At 51.1% G+C, this 14,854-nt stretch overlaps 2 protein-coding genes across 2 annotated transcripts in view; one reads left to right on the top strand and one right to left on the bottom strand.

The window, feature by feature from the left end:
• Positions 1-6,537, top strand: part of PPP2R2D (protein phosphatase 2 regulatory subunit Bdelta) — a 12,286-nt gene extending 5,749 nt beyond the window's left edge. Inside the window, exons 5-9 of the mRNA XM_029962030.1 lie at positions 459-636; positions 1,777-1,941; positions 3,260-3,429; positions 3,512-3,603; positions 4,587-6,537. Of these exons, the coding sequence (XP_029817890.1) occupies positions 459-636; positions 1,777-1,941; positions 3,260-3,429; positions 3,512-3,603; positions 4,587-4,866 (885 nt within the window). The 3' untranslated portion in view covers positions 4,867-6,537. The remainder of the gene's footprint in view (positions 1-458; positions 637-1,776; positions 1,942-3,259; positions 3,430-3,511; positions 3,604-4,586) is intronic.
• An 828-nt stretch (positions 6,538-7,365) lies between these two features.
• On the bottom strand, positions 7,366-14,572 carry BNIP3 (BCL2 interacting protein 3). Its single transcript, XM_029962032.1, has 6 exons — positions 14,525-14,572; positions 11,967-12,150; positions 11,129-11,213; positions 9,451-9,557; positions 9,195-9,344; positions 7,366-8,285 (listed from the first exon to the last, which is right to left on the bottom strand). Exons 1-6 carry the CDS (start codon positions 14,559-14,561, stop codon positions 8,234-8,236), a joined length of 615 nt encoding a protein of 204 aa, XP_029817892.1. The 5' UTR covers positions 14,562-14,572; the 3' UTR covers positions 7,366-8,233.
• Between the last annotated feature and the right edge of the window lie 282 nt (positions 14,573-14,854).

The following is a 14,854-nucleotide window of genomic DNA, read 5'->3' as shown; positions in this document are numbered from 1 at the left end:
TGGAGCACCAGGATTGGCTGAGGGAGCTGGGGGGGCTCAGCCTGGAGAAAAGGAGGCTCAGGGGGGACCTTCTCACTCTCTGCAACTCCCTGACAGGAGGGGGGAGCTGGAGGGGGGGTGCAGGCTCTGCTGCCAGGGAACAGGATGAGAGGAAACAGCCTCAAGCTGTGCCAGGGGAGAGTCAGGTTGGATGTTACAAAAAATTTCTTCCCCAAAAGGTTGTCCAGGCCTGGCACAGCTGCCCAGGGCAGTGGTGGAGTCCCCATCCCTGGAGAGATTTAAAAGGTGTGTGGATGTGGCACTTGGGGACACGGGTTATTGGTGGCCTTGGCAGTGCTGGGGAAATGGACTCAGTCTTGAAGGTCTTCTCTAACCTAAACGATTTGGTGACTCTCATTAATCTCTTGTGGATCAGGAATGAGTTCTCTGCCCACAGTGAGTGGCGTTTCTCTGTGCAGGTGCCAACCCTGAAGCCCATGGACCTGATGGTGGAGGCGAGTCCCCGCAGGATATTTGCGAACGCGCACACGTACCACATCAACTCCATCTCCGTCAACAGCGACTACGCCACGTACCTGTCTGCAGATGACCTCCGGATCAACCTCTGGCACCTGGAAATCACAAACAGGAGTTTTAGTATCCTTTGGTGTCTTCGGGGCACACCTGGTACAGCTCAGCTGGCTGTGTTTGAGAGAATCGCTTTAATGGTATTAATTAGAGTGGGTGTTTGAATCCAGGGATTCAAACAGGATTTGTAAGTGTGGAGGTGTAATGCAGTGAAAGCAGGTGTTGGAAAGATCAGTCATTCCTGAGGGCAAGTGTGCTTCCAATAGAAAGCCATCAGTAAAATACCACAGAGTGTGTTCTAAGGAGAAACTGAGGAATTGCAGGAGCATCCTTAATTTGTGAAGATCAATCAACTTAAATGAGAGTTGCCAGACTTGAAAACCAGATCTTTTCTTACTGTGTTACTTGTTTCCAAAGTTTAAGGTCTCTTAACCAAGTGACACTTCTCTTAAAAAAAAACAGATTTCAATATTTTTCCATGTCACATGATTTCATTAACTGCAGAAAGAATTTTCAGATCTTTTTGCAAACCTGTGTGTCCAAAACTAACTGTGTTTTACATCAACAAATCTGCAGTAAAACAAAAGTTACAGAAGTACTGTCTTCTAAAGAGGTAATCTTGTAAAGTTTTAGGTCGTTTTCTAAAGTTCTAGGTAAAGAGATGAGGTATGTTTGGTGTTCAATAGGAAGCATTAAGAAGGAGGCTTGAGAGGACTTTTTGGACTTTGATGATCCTTGTGGGATATTCTGTGAATCTGAGAGTCTAAAATTGTCCAGGTCTTAGATTTCAGATGGAGAAAGATGGAGAGGGACTTTTTACAGGAGTGTGTGATGATAGACAAAAGGGGAATGGCTTCCCACTGCCCTCTGGCAGTGGGATAGGTGGGATATTGGGAAGAAATCCTTCCCTGGGAGGGTGGTGAGGCCCTGGCACAAGTTGCCCAGAGAAGCTGTGGCTGCCCCATCCCTGGAATTGTTCAAGGCCAGGTTGGACAGGGCTTGGAACAACCTGGTCCCCCTTCCAACCCAGACCATTCTGGGATTCTGTGATCTGTGAAATCCAGACTTCTCTAGGCTCCACTTTACTTCGTGTGCCTTGCACACGGCAGAAGTTAAAGCTCCTGCCATGGCATTTCCAACACTTGTCACCAATTCCCTGCCGGAAGGGGTCAAATGCGAGCCGTTCCCTGCCTTTACCAGCCGTCCCAGACATCGTGGACATCAAGCCGGCCAACATGGAGGAGCTGACGGAGGTGATCACGGCGGCCGAGTTCCACCCGCAGCAGTGCAACGTGTTCGTGTACAGCAGCAGCAAGGGCACCATCCGCCTGTGCGACATGCGCTCCTCGGCCCTCTGCGACCGCCACTCCAAGTGTGAGTGACACACACCCCCTGCACGGGGGGCACGGGGTCACCTGGGTCCTGCTGGGCCACAGCGGGGTCGGGGACAGAACGGGTGCCTTGTCTCGTTCTAGGCCACCACCGGGTACAAGGGGGGCAGGAGGCAATGGACCACCTGGCTCTGCTCCTCTTTGCCCATTTTTGCCTCATAAACTGATGGGAGAAAGTGCTTTGGGCACCAGCGACACCTTTCTTCTGGCCACGCTCAGCTTTGGTGCCTCTTAAAGTATCTGCTCATCACAGGCCGGTTCAGAGCAGTTCATCCACCTTTGGGTGTTAGAAACTGGGATTAGTCCTTGGGATATACACTGCAGGTGGCCAGGGGTTCAAGGTGAATGTTCCTTAGGCTGCTGAGCCATGAAAACTCGTCTAAGTGAGGAAGGACGGCATTGCTGTGGAAGTCCTAAGGATCCCTGTTCCCTGCCCTGTACACAGCTGTGTGTTCCCTGTTCCCTGCCCTGTACACAGCTGTGTGTTCCCTGTTCCCTCCTGCGAGAGCTGTGGTTTATCAGCCCTGTGGGTTGACACACTGACAGTTTCAGGTCAGCTTCCTGCAGTGCAGAGAGAGTTTTCTTGGTGCTGGAAGGAAGTATTTGTGCAATAGGAAGCGGAGAATGCGAGGCCACTTCATTGATTCAGTTCAGTGTTGCGTTAAATCACTTAAATGCACTTTATTTTTAGCTGCTTGTGACTCAGTCACCTCCTGTTACAAGGGGTCTGTCAAAAAAGAGCAAGTTCTGGGTAGCCTGGGTCAGGAAATGCTGATTCCAGAGGGTGACTCTTGGATTTAAACAACGTGTCTTGATCTGCTCTTTAAATCCACACAAAATGTTCCAAGTGTAGCTGCTCACATTTCAGTGGGGTGTTTAGAACAGTGTTGGTTCAGGTCTAAAGAGAAGTAGTACACTGCCCATGCTCTCCTTGTGTTTGGGATGCTGCTGTTCCCATCTGCTCCTCTTCCATGGGATGTGCAGATCAGGTGTGCTGTTTACTGTACCAACGTGCTGGTTTTAACCTTTTTCCTCTGGCTGATCCCCAAGACCTGTGAGTTGTGCTTTGCTGGAGCTGTGCTGTAGTTGAGTGTTGGAGATGCACATGGTCAATCTGATGGCCTAGAGCACAACACTGCTTTAAAAAAGATTATTGCTAAAAAGTATCTATTTTCTTCAAAAGTATCTATTTTCTTCAAAAAGAAACTAGTAATTGATTTAAAATTTTCCAATACTGAAAAATGTTAGAAGCTGTAAGCCCTGGTGTTGGTTTCACCTGGAACTGTGTCTTCTCTCTGCAGTTTTTGAGGAACCTGAAGATCCTAGCAGCAGGTCATTTTTTTCAGAAATAATATCATCGATATCCGATGTGAAATTCAGCCACAACGGGCGATACATGATGACAAGGGACTACCTGTCTGTCAAGGTGTGGGACCTCAACATGGAGAACAGGCCTGTAGAGACCTATCAGGTACATGTTCACCTCTTCTGAACCATCCCTTTTCCCCATTTTCCTCTGCTTCTGTGTCCAACCCCCATTTCGTGTCCCCAAGGTGCACGAGTACCTCCGCAGCAAACTGTGCTCCCTGTACGAGAACGACTGCATCTTCGACAAGTTCGAGTGCTGCTGGAACGGTTTGGACAGGTGAGGAAAAGGGGCTGGGGTTCCCTCAGCATCAGGAGTTGGGCTTCCAAAGTTGGTTACTCAGAATGAGGCTGCAGGTGGCTCCGAGTTACTGAGGGGAGAAATCCCACTGGAGCACTAGGTTTACACAAACAAATTTGGCAGTGGGATTTCTGCCCCTCTGCTCTGTGAGACTCCACCTGCAGAGCTGCCTCCAGCTCTGGGGCCCAGCACAGGAAGGACATGGAGCCGCTGGAGCGAGTCCAGAGGAGGCACCAGGATGATCAGAGGGATGGAGCAGCTCTGCTGTGAGGAAAGGCTGAGAGAATTGGGATTGATCAGGCTGGAAGAGAGAAGCTTTGGGGTGACCTAATTGTAGCCTTCCAGGGCCTGAAGGAGCTGGCAGGAAAGAAGGAGAGAGACTATTTACAAGGGCTTGGAGTGACTGGACAAGGGGGAATGGCCTCCCAATGCCAGAGGGCAGGGTCAGATGGGATATTGGGAAGGAATCCTTCCCTGTGAGGGTGGTGAGGCCCTGGCACAGGTTGCCCAGAGAAGCTGTGGCTGCCCCATCCCTGGAAGTGTTCAAGGCCAGGTTGGATGGGGCTTGGAGCAACCTGGGCTAGTGGAAGGTGTCCCTGCCCATGGTTGGTCTTTAAGGTCCCTTCCAGTCCAAAGCAGTCTGTCGGTTTTGTTGCTGTGGGATAAGGGGATGAAGTCGCACTAGGAAAACCTGCTTTGCTCCTGTAAAGATGAACAAAGAATTAAACTGCAGCCAACTGCCAGTGGCAGGATGGGGAGAGCAGGGCAACACCTGGAAGAGGAAGTGGTGCAGTGGGAGCAGTGCTGCAGTCCCAGAGGAATTGAGCAGAGGTGTCCATCTGGCAGAGTGTAATGGACTGGCCATGAGCTTGGCCTGACAGTGACCTCATGTGTGAGAGAGGAGGGGGGAATATTATTTCTGGAGACCTGACAAGATCTACCTTTCTTCTGCTCTTCACCAGTACAATCATGACTGGATCTTACAACAACTTCTTCAGGATGTTTGACCGGAACACGCGCCGGGACACGACTCTCGAGGCCTCCAGGGAGAGCAGCAAATCCCGTGCCATCCTAAAGCCACGCAAAGTGTGCACAGGGGGGAAGAGGAAGAAGGACGAAATAAGCGTTGACAGTCTGGACTTCAACAAGAAGATTCTCCACACAGCATGGCACCCCACGGAGAACTTCATCGCCGTAGCTGCCACCAATAACTTGTATTTATTCCAGGACAAGATTAACTAGGGATGGCTGCCCGTGGACAGAGTCTCGTCTCGCATAGTTCAGCTCAGTTGTTTATCTGTAACAGAAGGCCTTGTTGTCCTACCAGTGAAGAACATTGATGCACTTACTTCCCTTGAGCTAACGGAGAGGATCTGGCCTGGCTTTGAGTCCCTGGAGTGGTTCTGCCTTCGGCGGGGGGTGAGCGCCCGGCGGCTTTCGGGGAGGAGCCTCCCCAGGCAGAATTGATGGACAGTGCTCAGTGAGGCCAACACAAAACAAATGTATTTATTGACGTCTGAGCCTTCTTTCCAGTTTATAGACCAAAAAATTTAACACCCGAGAAGAAAAGGTTGTCATAAAAGTGTAATTTCTCGCTCTCTCTGCTGTAATATTTGGGCCTTTCAGAACATTTCTTGTGCTTGATGCCTGTACACATTCCTCAGGCCTGGAGCCAGCGCAGGGTCTGACCTTGATCACTTAGGTAGGGCTTGAGTTGGGTTCTAGGCAGGTGTCCATGACTATTTACTCACCAACTGTATCTATAACCACACCTTCTGGTGTAAACCACTTAATAAATAACAGCCTATCAAACGTGTTTTTAAAGCTGAAGGGATGTATTCAGTCTTCTTTTTGTATTGCATGTCCTGAGCTGGTGCAGAACAGTCCTGGTGGCACCTCTGACAGGGTTTGCCCCAAAACACCGAGTTTTTGGCAGACTAATACGAACTTTTTTGTGTAGTATTTCAGATTCTAAATTTAGAGTTTCCATGGCATTGTCATAGAGTTGGAGTTGCACTGGATTTGTTGTCCAAGGCTCTGTGTGTGCCGAGTAGGAGATGGAAAGGGTCCTAGAAACATCCACAGCCTTAACCAAGTGTCGGCCTTGCACGGAGGGAACCGAAACATCGACACTTCTCTGCCCTGAGGATAAAAATGCAGCTTCTGTGGTGCATCCCCCCCTCAGCCAGAGGCAGAACTGACGTGCATTATGGTTTTTAACCTTTTAAGTTCTTGTCATGAAGGGAACAGTTTATTTTAAGTGTTTGGCACAGTACCTTGTGTGTCCCCTGCAGTTCCAGACCGGGCCCAGGTTGTGCCCAGGGCAGATGTTGGACACCCCGAGCACAGCTGGTGTGACAGCAGCTGCTGGGACTCTCCTGCCCAACTTGTTTTAAGCCTTAGGTACTTTTTCTTTTTTTTGTTTTCTTTCTTCCAAAGAGGCCTAAATCACATCCCCCTCCCCCGGACGAGCCGCAGGCACGTCCAGCAGCCCCGAACGGCCAGAGCCTGCCCTCTGCCATGTGCCTGCAGCCTGGGAATGTTTTCCCAGAGCCCCCAGCTTCCCCCAGGCAGCCCCAAGTGTGGTTTACACTCCGTTTTCCCTGGAAGGAAGGTGTGTTACGCTCCCAAGAGCAAACCGTGGCCATCCCACCCCTCCCGGTACCACCCCTGAGCCAGAGGGTCCCCGGAAGGTGGGAAGGACAAACCCTGAGGTTCTACAGAGAAAGGTTCAATTCACTCAGTCCTATACTGTACTTGGTTGTGACACTTTGGAACTCCTGAGATGTGGAATGGGGGGGTCTGAGCCGTTAATCCGACCGCGTTCCCAATGCCTGCTCGAGCCGATCCGTGGGGTTGTACATAATTGTTCAGTTCTTTTGACCAAAAAGTTTAATAAATTTTAAATGTTTACCTGGCTGTGCTCCCTGTGTTTTGATGATGTTTCCTTTGTGTGTGAGGGAATTGGCCAACTGAGGGTGCGTTTCAAGTTGGGATGGTTGGTGTGGAGGGGCCAGGGCTGCTTCCCCTGCTCCAGGACACAGCAGTGCTGGCTGGGCTGGATCTGTTTTTTCAGCAAATACAAGTGGAATGTGAGTAAAGGGAAGGATATGATGGAATCTCCTATTCCAATTCTGTTTGCTTGTACCACTTTCAATTAAATAGTTTTTGACTATTCATGGAATTTTATCCTTTTCATTTTACCTTAAACCAGATCTTAGTGTCAGAATGATAGAATTGCTGCCCAGTGGAGCAGCCTGGTCTGGTGGATGGTAGAAGGGCATGGGGATTGGAACCAGGTGGGCTTTAAGGTCCCTCCCAACCTTGGCCAGTCCCAGGTTCTGTTTCAGCCCAGTGGCTTCAAGCAGAGCCCCCCATGCCAGAGCTTTGGAACTGCATTCACTCACTGCAGATCCAGGACTGAGTGGGCTCAGCCCCTCAGTGATAATTATACCATGAAATTCTAATTAAAATCTAGATGAATGAAGAACGAGGAAGCATGAAATGTGTAAGTACCTCTGAGCCCTCTGTGCCTGAGCAGGGAGGAGCCAGCAGGGCCAGGGGTGGGGGGGTGCCTGCTGACAGCAGAGCCACATGCAAGACTGGTCTGAAGCTGTTTCTATAGAAACTTCTGATTTTTGTGTCAGTTGTGAAGTGACCAGTGTGAAACTCATGTCTGGAGGCAAAGAGCCTTGTCAGCCCCTTTCACTGGTAGAGAAAAAGGAACGAGGAAACTCTGAGTTCACCAGGAACCTTTTTATTTAAATATATAAAACATGGTATTTTGGCAAACATTCATTTTCTCATTAAATAAGGTAAAATCACTGAAGGAAAAGGCATTGCATCAGTAAAAACCAAGGAGAAGCCACCCTGGGAACATGTGCCCAGGGCTGGGGTGTTTGGTGCAGATTTACTACTTGACAGATAAAGCCTGTGAAGCGCCAGCCTGCGGTAGGTACAGCTGGGAACCAGTGATGGGGTTAAATAAATGTCCTGGCAAAAGCAGCTCTTTATTAGGCACTAAATCCAAACTCTACCTCTGAACTAGGACAAACTGATGGACTTTTACCCACGTGCTCATCTCTTCCCTCTGTGTCTCAACACTTCACACCTCACACCAAAGTGAACTAAGCAACATCTACCTGAGGAGAAGCTGCCCCAGGGCAGGGAACAGCTCCTCGGAATTCCCGTATCAGTCCATAAGGCCACACGTTGTTTGGGCTGATCCCTCCCTGTCAGGACTGCAGGAGCAGTGGCAACATTCCCACCCACAGGCACGAGGGGCAGGATGGACACTCACCCCTCCCAAGGGCTGGTTAAAGCTGGGATTGATTTAAACACTGAGTAGCTCTAATTCTCAGGTACTTCACTACAAAGCACTAAGGGACGTTACAGCATCTGCCACGTGCTGAGGGGATTGATCCAGAAGGGATTGATCCAGGCGGCTCTATATGACACGGGAGCCCTTCTCACTCGTTAGACTAAACTAAAACAGGACACGGACAGGACACACACGACGACGGTGCCACGACCAGCTCCCCCTCCCGGCTCTGCACCTCCTGCGCTCCAGGTGAGTCTGCTCCGCTCCCATCCCAGGATTCCGGGTGCCCTAAAACGAGCTGCTGGAAGCTGTGGTCGTCAGGCGCCTCCCGATGTAAATCCTGGGGGTGGGAACACACGGTCAGATCAGCGAGGGCTGCGAGTCACTGACACAAAGTACAGCACACAAGAAACACCCCCCTCACCAGGTCAATGCCTCTGGAATTCCCAGCAGGTTAAGCAGGGAAATCAACTGCTCTGGAGCTCAGTCCTCACCCCAGTGACTGACCCTGGTCTGGTACCACTCCCCAGCTCTAGGGCCCAGCACTTAGCCCCAAACTTCCATCATGCTTTAATTGTCTCTGGCAGTTACAGGTTCCTTTTGGAAGGACTGAGTAAGTTTGATGTTCCTTTTACAGGATTATGTGGCTGAGATCCTGACTTTGTGCAGGAAGAAAACCTGTGCCCTTCCCATCCTGAACGATGCCGGGGACACTGTGGGGACCATGGGAGATTTGGGCAGAGTCCCCTCTGTCCCTCCACCTCCTTCATCCCCTCACCCTCAACTTCCTTGGTAAGGGTCAGTTTCTGTGTCCTGGAGCTCTTTCTAAACCCCAAATCATAAAAAAAACCCAAGTCCTCATTTTTTTTTGTGTCTCCCATCCCTTGCAGGTGTCAGTGGAACCTTAAAATCTATCAAATACTATTTTTGCCCTTTGCCATTAGTTGTGAGATTAAAAGTCTCATCTCCAGTGGAGCCAAGTGTTGTGTAACTACGGCTCCAATGTACAAAACTCGTTTCACTGCCCCTTAATTGTTTTGAGAAATTCCCAACTAGTGAGGAAAGCAAAGGAAAACTTGGAACCATCCAGCAATACCAGAGGCAGGAAGCACTTCCTGAATAACCATCTGCCCCCCCTTCAGAGAAAAAGTTACTCCTCTCTTGGACAAAGAGGGAATTGGGAATCTGAATCAGGCCTGACAGAAAACAGGTAAAAAAAAATCTACTTTTTTTTTAAATTGAACCTTACCCCAGTCCAATGGCCAGCAGGTGAGAAAGCAGCAGGGATGGGAGGAAAACCTTCAGGAATTCTGCAGAGAATATCCCCCCCTTCTTCATGACACTGGTGTTCCTCATGCTGAGGGTGGCTGTGCGCCGGGGGTGCTTGAAGAGGAATTCCCTGGGATTGGGGAGGAAAGCACAGGCCCAGCAGTGAGAGATCTGTGCTCAGGCCTGGGGCAGGAAAAGCTGCAGGAGGCCCACACAGGGGCTGTGCCAGCACTCACTTGGGGGGGATGTTCTCAGGCCGGCTGGACCAGTCCCAGATCCAGTCCGCGTTCCGCCGCAGCAGCCGCTCCACCTCCCTCCTCCTCTCCAGGAAATCCTCCTCGGACTGGAACAGATACACCATCAAACAGTGCTTGGACACAGGGCAGCTGCGAGCTGCCAAAGCTCCTGCTCTGCTTCCAGGACCATTCCCTAGGTCAGCTCTGACACTCAGCCCTCCTATCCATTCCCATTCCACTTCTATCGAAGTATTCAGATCCCAGAGCAAGATGGGGAGCAGGGAGATCCATCCCCAGAGTGGGATGTGAATGGCAAAGACCATGTTCCATATCCCGTATCCATATCCCATATCTGATCAAGTAAAGGCTGCCCTGGCAGTGAAATGCCAGAGCCCTGCATTTAATCCTTACACACGGGATCGAAAATATCCCCAGGTCTGATGGACACTGGGCAGATGGGTTTCCTGCCTTTTCCAAGCTCCCAAGTCTGATGGACCCTGGGCAGAGGGTTTTCCTGCCCATGCTCAGAGCTGGGCAGGTGCCACTGAAGCTCCTTGTCAAGCTCCTACAAGGGAATAATTCCAGTCGTGTGAATCTTCCTGGCTTTGGGGCCATCCTAGGTGGCCAGGTGGCACCCAGGGCTGTGCTCACACCTGTGCAGGGAATAAATCCTCAAAAAACATGGCTTTGCTGTCAGGTGAATCCCAGCAAAAATGCTGAGTAAGAGCAGAGCTCCTGGCTCAGCACAGCTCCATTCCATGCAGCCAAGGCCTGGAGATAAAAATAGATCCTGCTCCCAGAATTCAGACAGCTCTTGATGCACACACACACACACACAGAGGATCGAAATAAAACTGCCCAGGCAGCTGGAATTCTGATGGCTTTCTAACTTGGGATTTTTTGTTTTCAATCTAAATAATGATCTTGAAACAGCTGAGGGGTGTTTCTGAAAATATAAAATAAAAATAATCATTTCCAGTACCATTTTTAGCTACCTAAAGGTGGGTCCTTGGAGTCCTGCAGGAGCTGGAGAGATGATGGGGAAATTCACTTCCTTTAAATACTTCCCTCCTCAAAATGTTTTGTAATTTATGTTTTTCATATTAAAAGCTAATTTATTACACTGCAGACTTCAGATTTCAGCCTGTTATGGTTCATGTACGCAAGCTTTCCTCCACTCTTGTCTCAAACATATTTACTCACTCTCCTTGCAAGTGTATAAACAAACATACCAAATGAAATCAGAAATAACTGAGTTTTCCAAAGCAGCATTCAGGTTAAGTACCAGGTGTTAAAAAACCTGGAATCCCATGGCAGGGCTTGGAAGTTGTCTGTTATTGGCTGCCACATTTAAACAACTCCAGAAATTCTTGATGCTGCTTTTTCATTCCTAATAAACTGGTGAAGGTGCATTTAAACACAATTTTTTTGTGGGGGATGCAGGAAATGTACCCAGCTGGCAGCCAAAGGGGGAGGGGAAATCCTTCTGAAAAATCAGTTACAGATTGAAAAAACCAAACCAAAATATCCACAAAAGTCAGGAACAAACACTCCCACCCTGGATCTCCCAAGTTATTCTGAGTTATGGAAGTCTCTGCTTCAGCAGCTCTCCCTGTTCCTTCCCAACATCCTCTGAGAGTGAGAACTTCCCTCTCCCAAAGCAAGGTGAGGTTTTTACCTGGAAGCTGTTCTTTTCCCCACTGCTGTGACTCTCTATCTCCAGAGCTCTGTGACTGTCCTGAGGGGTCTGGGAACGAGGAGGGCTGGAGGAAAACAGAAGCAAAGGGAAGGAAGGATCATTAAGTTTTCCATGACACAGTTCCTGCACCAACAGCCACTCAGGGCAGTGATGTGCACGTTGTCCCCAAGTGCCCTGACCATGACCTAAGGGATCTGTCAGTGGGTGCCACAACCCATCACAGTCAATTTTCTTTGATTTCCAACACTCTGCCCAGATTCCTGCTCCCCAGAGCACTTACACCATAACAATGGGCAGCAAACGAGGGGTATCAGAGGGGTTTGAATTTAATCCAAACAAGCCAGGTGAGACCAAGCAGTTCTGCATCCCACTGTCTGGTTGAGTCCTGGAATTTCCACCAAAATGCAGTCAATGAATTACTGACACTGTCTGACCACCTGCCCCAGGGCTGAGTTGTTGTGTGACACTCCTGGAAATCTGTTTTGTGCACTTTGTCCCCTTTCCCTGCCCCAGGCACCACCCTGTGTCCTAACATTTAAATACCAACCTTTAGACAGGAAACCTCCCTCTGTGCACACACACGGACACATGTAAATACATGGACACATGTAAATACACACACATGGACACATGTAAACACACATACATGGACACATGTAAATACATGGACACATGTAAACACACACACACGGACACATGTAAATACACACACATGAACACATGTAAATACACACACATGGACATTTCTGTGTTTGTGCCTGGGACACCAGGTGCCCTTGTCCATGACCTTCCCTGTGCCCAGCAAAGCCCTGCTCACCTGTCACAGTGGGAGCTCTCCCTGGAGCTGCTCCTGCCTGACTCGTGCTGGGCATCCAGCAGGATCTTCTCCATGTCCCCGTTGTGGATGGAGAGGGAGGCTGGCACTTGCTCCTGGCTCCCCGAGGAGGCAGAGCTCCCACTGCCATTCCCGTTGCTGCTGAAGTGCAGTTCCACCCAGGACCCTGCTCGGCAGAAGGAAAACTGAGCCCGAGTGACCGGAGGGGTTTTGGGGGGACCTGGGAGCACCAACCCTGGTGCTCCTGCCCAGGGTGACAGCACAGGGACACACAGTGCCAGCCCTGCCTCCCTGCTCATAAACACCATGGAATGCCGGAGAGCAGGGGAGCTGGGAGCGAGCTGGGAAGGCTCACAGGCTGGGGAGCAGCTGTTCAGTGCATTCTGTCTCCCTCTGCAGCTGAAGATCTTTTATTTTGGGTTATATTTCATTTTTATTGCTTACCATAGGTGGCAGCCAAACAAAATAATCTCAAGGTCTTTTGCTGCCAAAGCTCATTTATTCACTTATTGAAATTATTTTGGGCTGCAGAGCCCAGGGACTGTTTTGTTCAGCCTTTCCCAGTGCTGTTTGTAGGTGTTGCTGTGAAGCAACAGCGGGTGCGTGGCAAGGCCTGGCATGTGTCTGCTCCTCACAGTATATTTAACACTGTCACGTGGGCTTTGTTTTCCTCAGGGAGGCAATAACAACTCCCTCCTAGGCAGGGACCAGCTCCCTGCAGGGCCTGGGGCTGTTCCCTCTCTTACAGAATCCCAGACTGGTTTGGGTTGGAAGGGACCTTAAAGCCCATCCAGTTCCACTCCCTGCCATGGGCAGACACACCTTCCACTAGCCCAGGTTGCTCCAAGTCCTGTCCAACCTGGCCTGGGACACTTCCAGGGATGGGGCAGCCACAGCTTCTCTGGGCAACCTGAGCCAGGGCTTCAGCACCCTCAAAGCCAAGAATTCCTCCCCAGTATCTCATGTAGCCCTGCCCTCTGACAGTGGGAAGCCACTCCATTGTCCTGTCCCTCCATCTCCCCATGAACGAGCTCAGAGGACAGAAAATACCTGAATTACAGAAGTGCCCATGGAATTGTGCCGTGGAACACGTGTGGGCCAGGCCCAGCAGTGCCCAGGGAGCAGCAGCAAGGACAGGAGGAGGACAGGGGGAACTCCCTGAATTCTGGGGAGCACAGCAGGAAGGATGTCTAAGGAATAGCTATGGAAAGGGAGAGACAGAGATAGTGGGGTTTGGGCTGTTCCTGCTCACTGGGACAGAACTCAGGGTGTAAAACCACAACAGCTGGAAGTGGATGGTCTTCAAGGTCCCTTCATACTCAACCCATCCTGGGATTCCATGGCAAAGAGAACAGTTACAGGAATGCAGGAGGGGAGCAGCCAGTGCAGGGATCCAGCATGGAACAGGAATATCAGACGAGCAAAGGTACCACAGATATCCTGGTCGTGAAAAGACTAAGGGCCCAGGAATTACACGGAAATAGCACAAAGCCAAAGTGCCTCATCTGCACAAACAACCCGAGGATCCAAAGATCATCACCTGAACAGCCAAAACACCAAAACCTTGCTGAATAAACACACTGTGGGTCACCAAGTTTTTCTTCAAAAGCCCTCCTCCCTGACAGCTGGTTTGTTGTTGTTTGGGTTTGTTTGGGAATTTTCCCCTCCACGTGACATGCCTGGGGGTGTGTCTGGAGCCAGACAAACCCTTCCCTACCCTTTCCCCCGAAATTCAAGGGAGCTCAAGTTGTTACCAAAGAACAACCACAACCACTGGAGCTCAAATCAGGATTATCTGCTGAAATCTTACTGGGTACAGTGCTGGGAATGGAGGATAAAACAGGGAGAGCACTGGAATTGTAACAGCTGGAGCACAGTGGATGTGCTTCACACGTTTCCCTCTTTTCCCTCTTCCTCTGGACACTCCCCAGAGTGAGGCTGTGCTGTGATATCATCACTTAGAGATAAAAGAGCCTGTGTTTTTACGAAGCTGGAAACACAAGCAGACCAAAGCACACGCCAGGTGATGGGAACTGGGCAGGTGAGTCACGGGGAAGGGCTCTGGAGTGGGTTTATCCCATATTCCAGCCCAGGACACTCTGGGAGCACAGGCCAGCATTAACAAGTATCTGATCAGCCCTGGAAACCCTAATTTTGTTAAGATTTCAGAGCCTGAAGCCAAATTCAGCAGAGGGCTGGCGATGCCCCGTTAAAATCCCCGCTACGATCCCGTGTCAGTGGCCGCCCGGACCTGCCCCTTTCCCGGGAATTTCAGCCCGCCCCAGATGTTTCCAGCCCGATCAAACCCCGATCCCTGTGACGGGCCCGGCCTCCCCAAAGCCCGGACGGCTCCCTGTGGGGGGATGTACCGCAGCGCACACACCTCGTACCTCAACCACCGCATATCGTGAATATCGCGACCTTGAAAGGCCCCGCGCGGCCCCAACTCGCAGTGCCCGGGCCGTGACCGGCAATGCAGCGTTCCCCCGCCCGCGGCCCTGCGCGTTCCCTCCGGAGCCAGCCCCGGCCCGGCACCTTACCCTGCAGGTTCTCCTCCTGCGGGCTTCGTCGCGACATTGCTGCGGGTGGGGAGCGACACGCGCTGTGCGGTGGCTGCTTGCGGGGCGGCGGACGGCACACGGTCTTGACCGCGGGCCACCGCCCGCCCGCGGCGGCCTGCCGCCGCGTCTCGGCATGGACGTCACCGCCGCACCGCCCTCCCATTTGGTCTGCCGCGGTGCGGGCGGGGCGCCGCGCTTCCCTCCCGGACCCCAGAGCCCTTTTCGGGCCGCCATGATGGCGGGGGGGGCCCGGCGCGAGAGCGGGGACTGCTCTGGGGAGAACGGGGACCGCCCCGGGGGAGAACAGGG

Source organism: Manacus vitellinus, unplaced genomic scaffold, assembly GCF_001715985.3.
Source record: "Manacus vitellinus isolate BGI_N305 unplaced genomic scaffold, ASM171598v3 scaffold_40_pilon, whole genome shotgun sequence".
NCBI lineage: Eukaryota > Metazoa > Chordata > Aves > Passeriformes > Pipridae > Manacus > Manacus vitellinus.
Note: the sequence above shows the minus strand (reverse complement) of the source record. Positions and strands in the feature narration are given on the sequence as shown.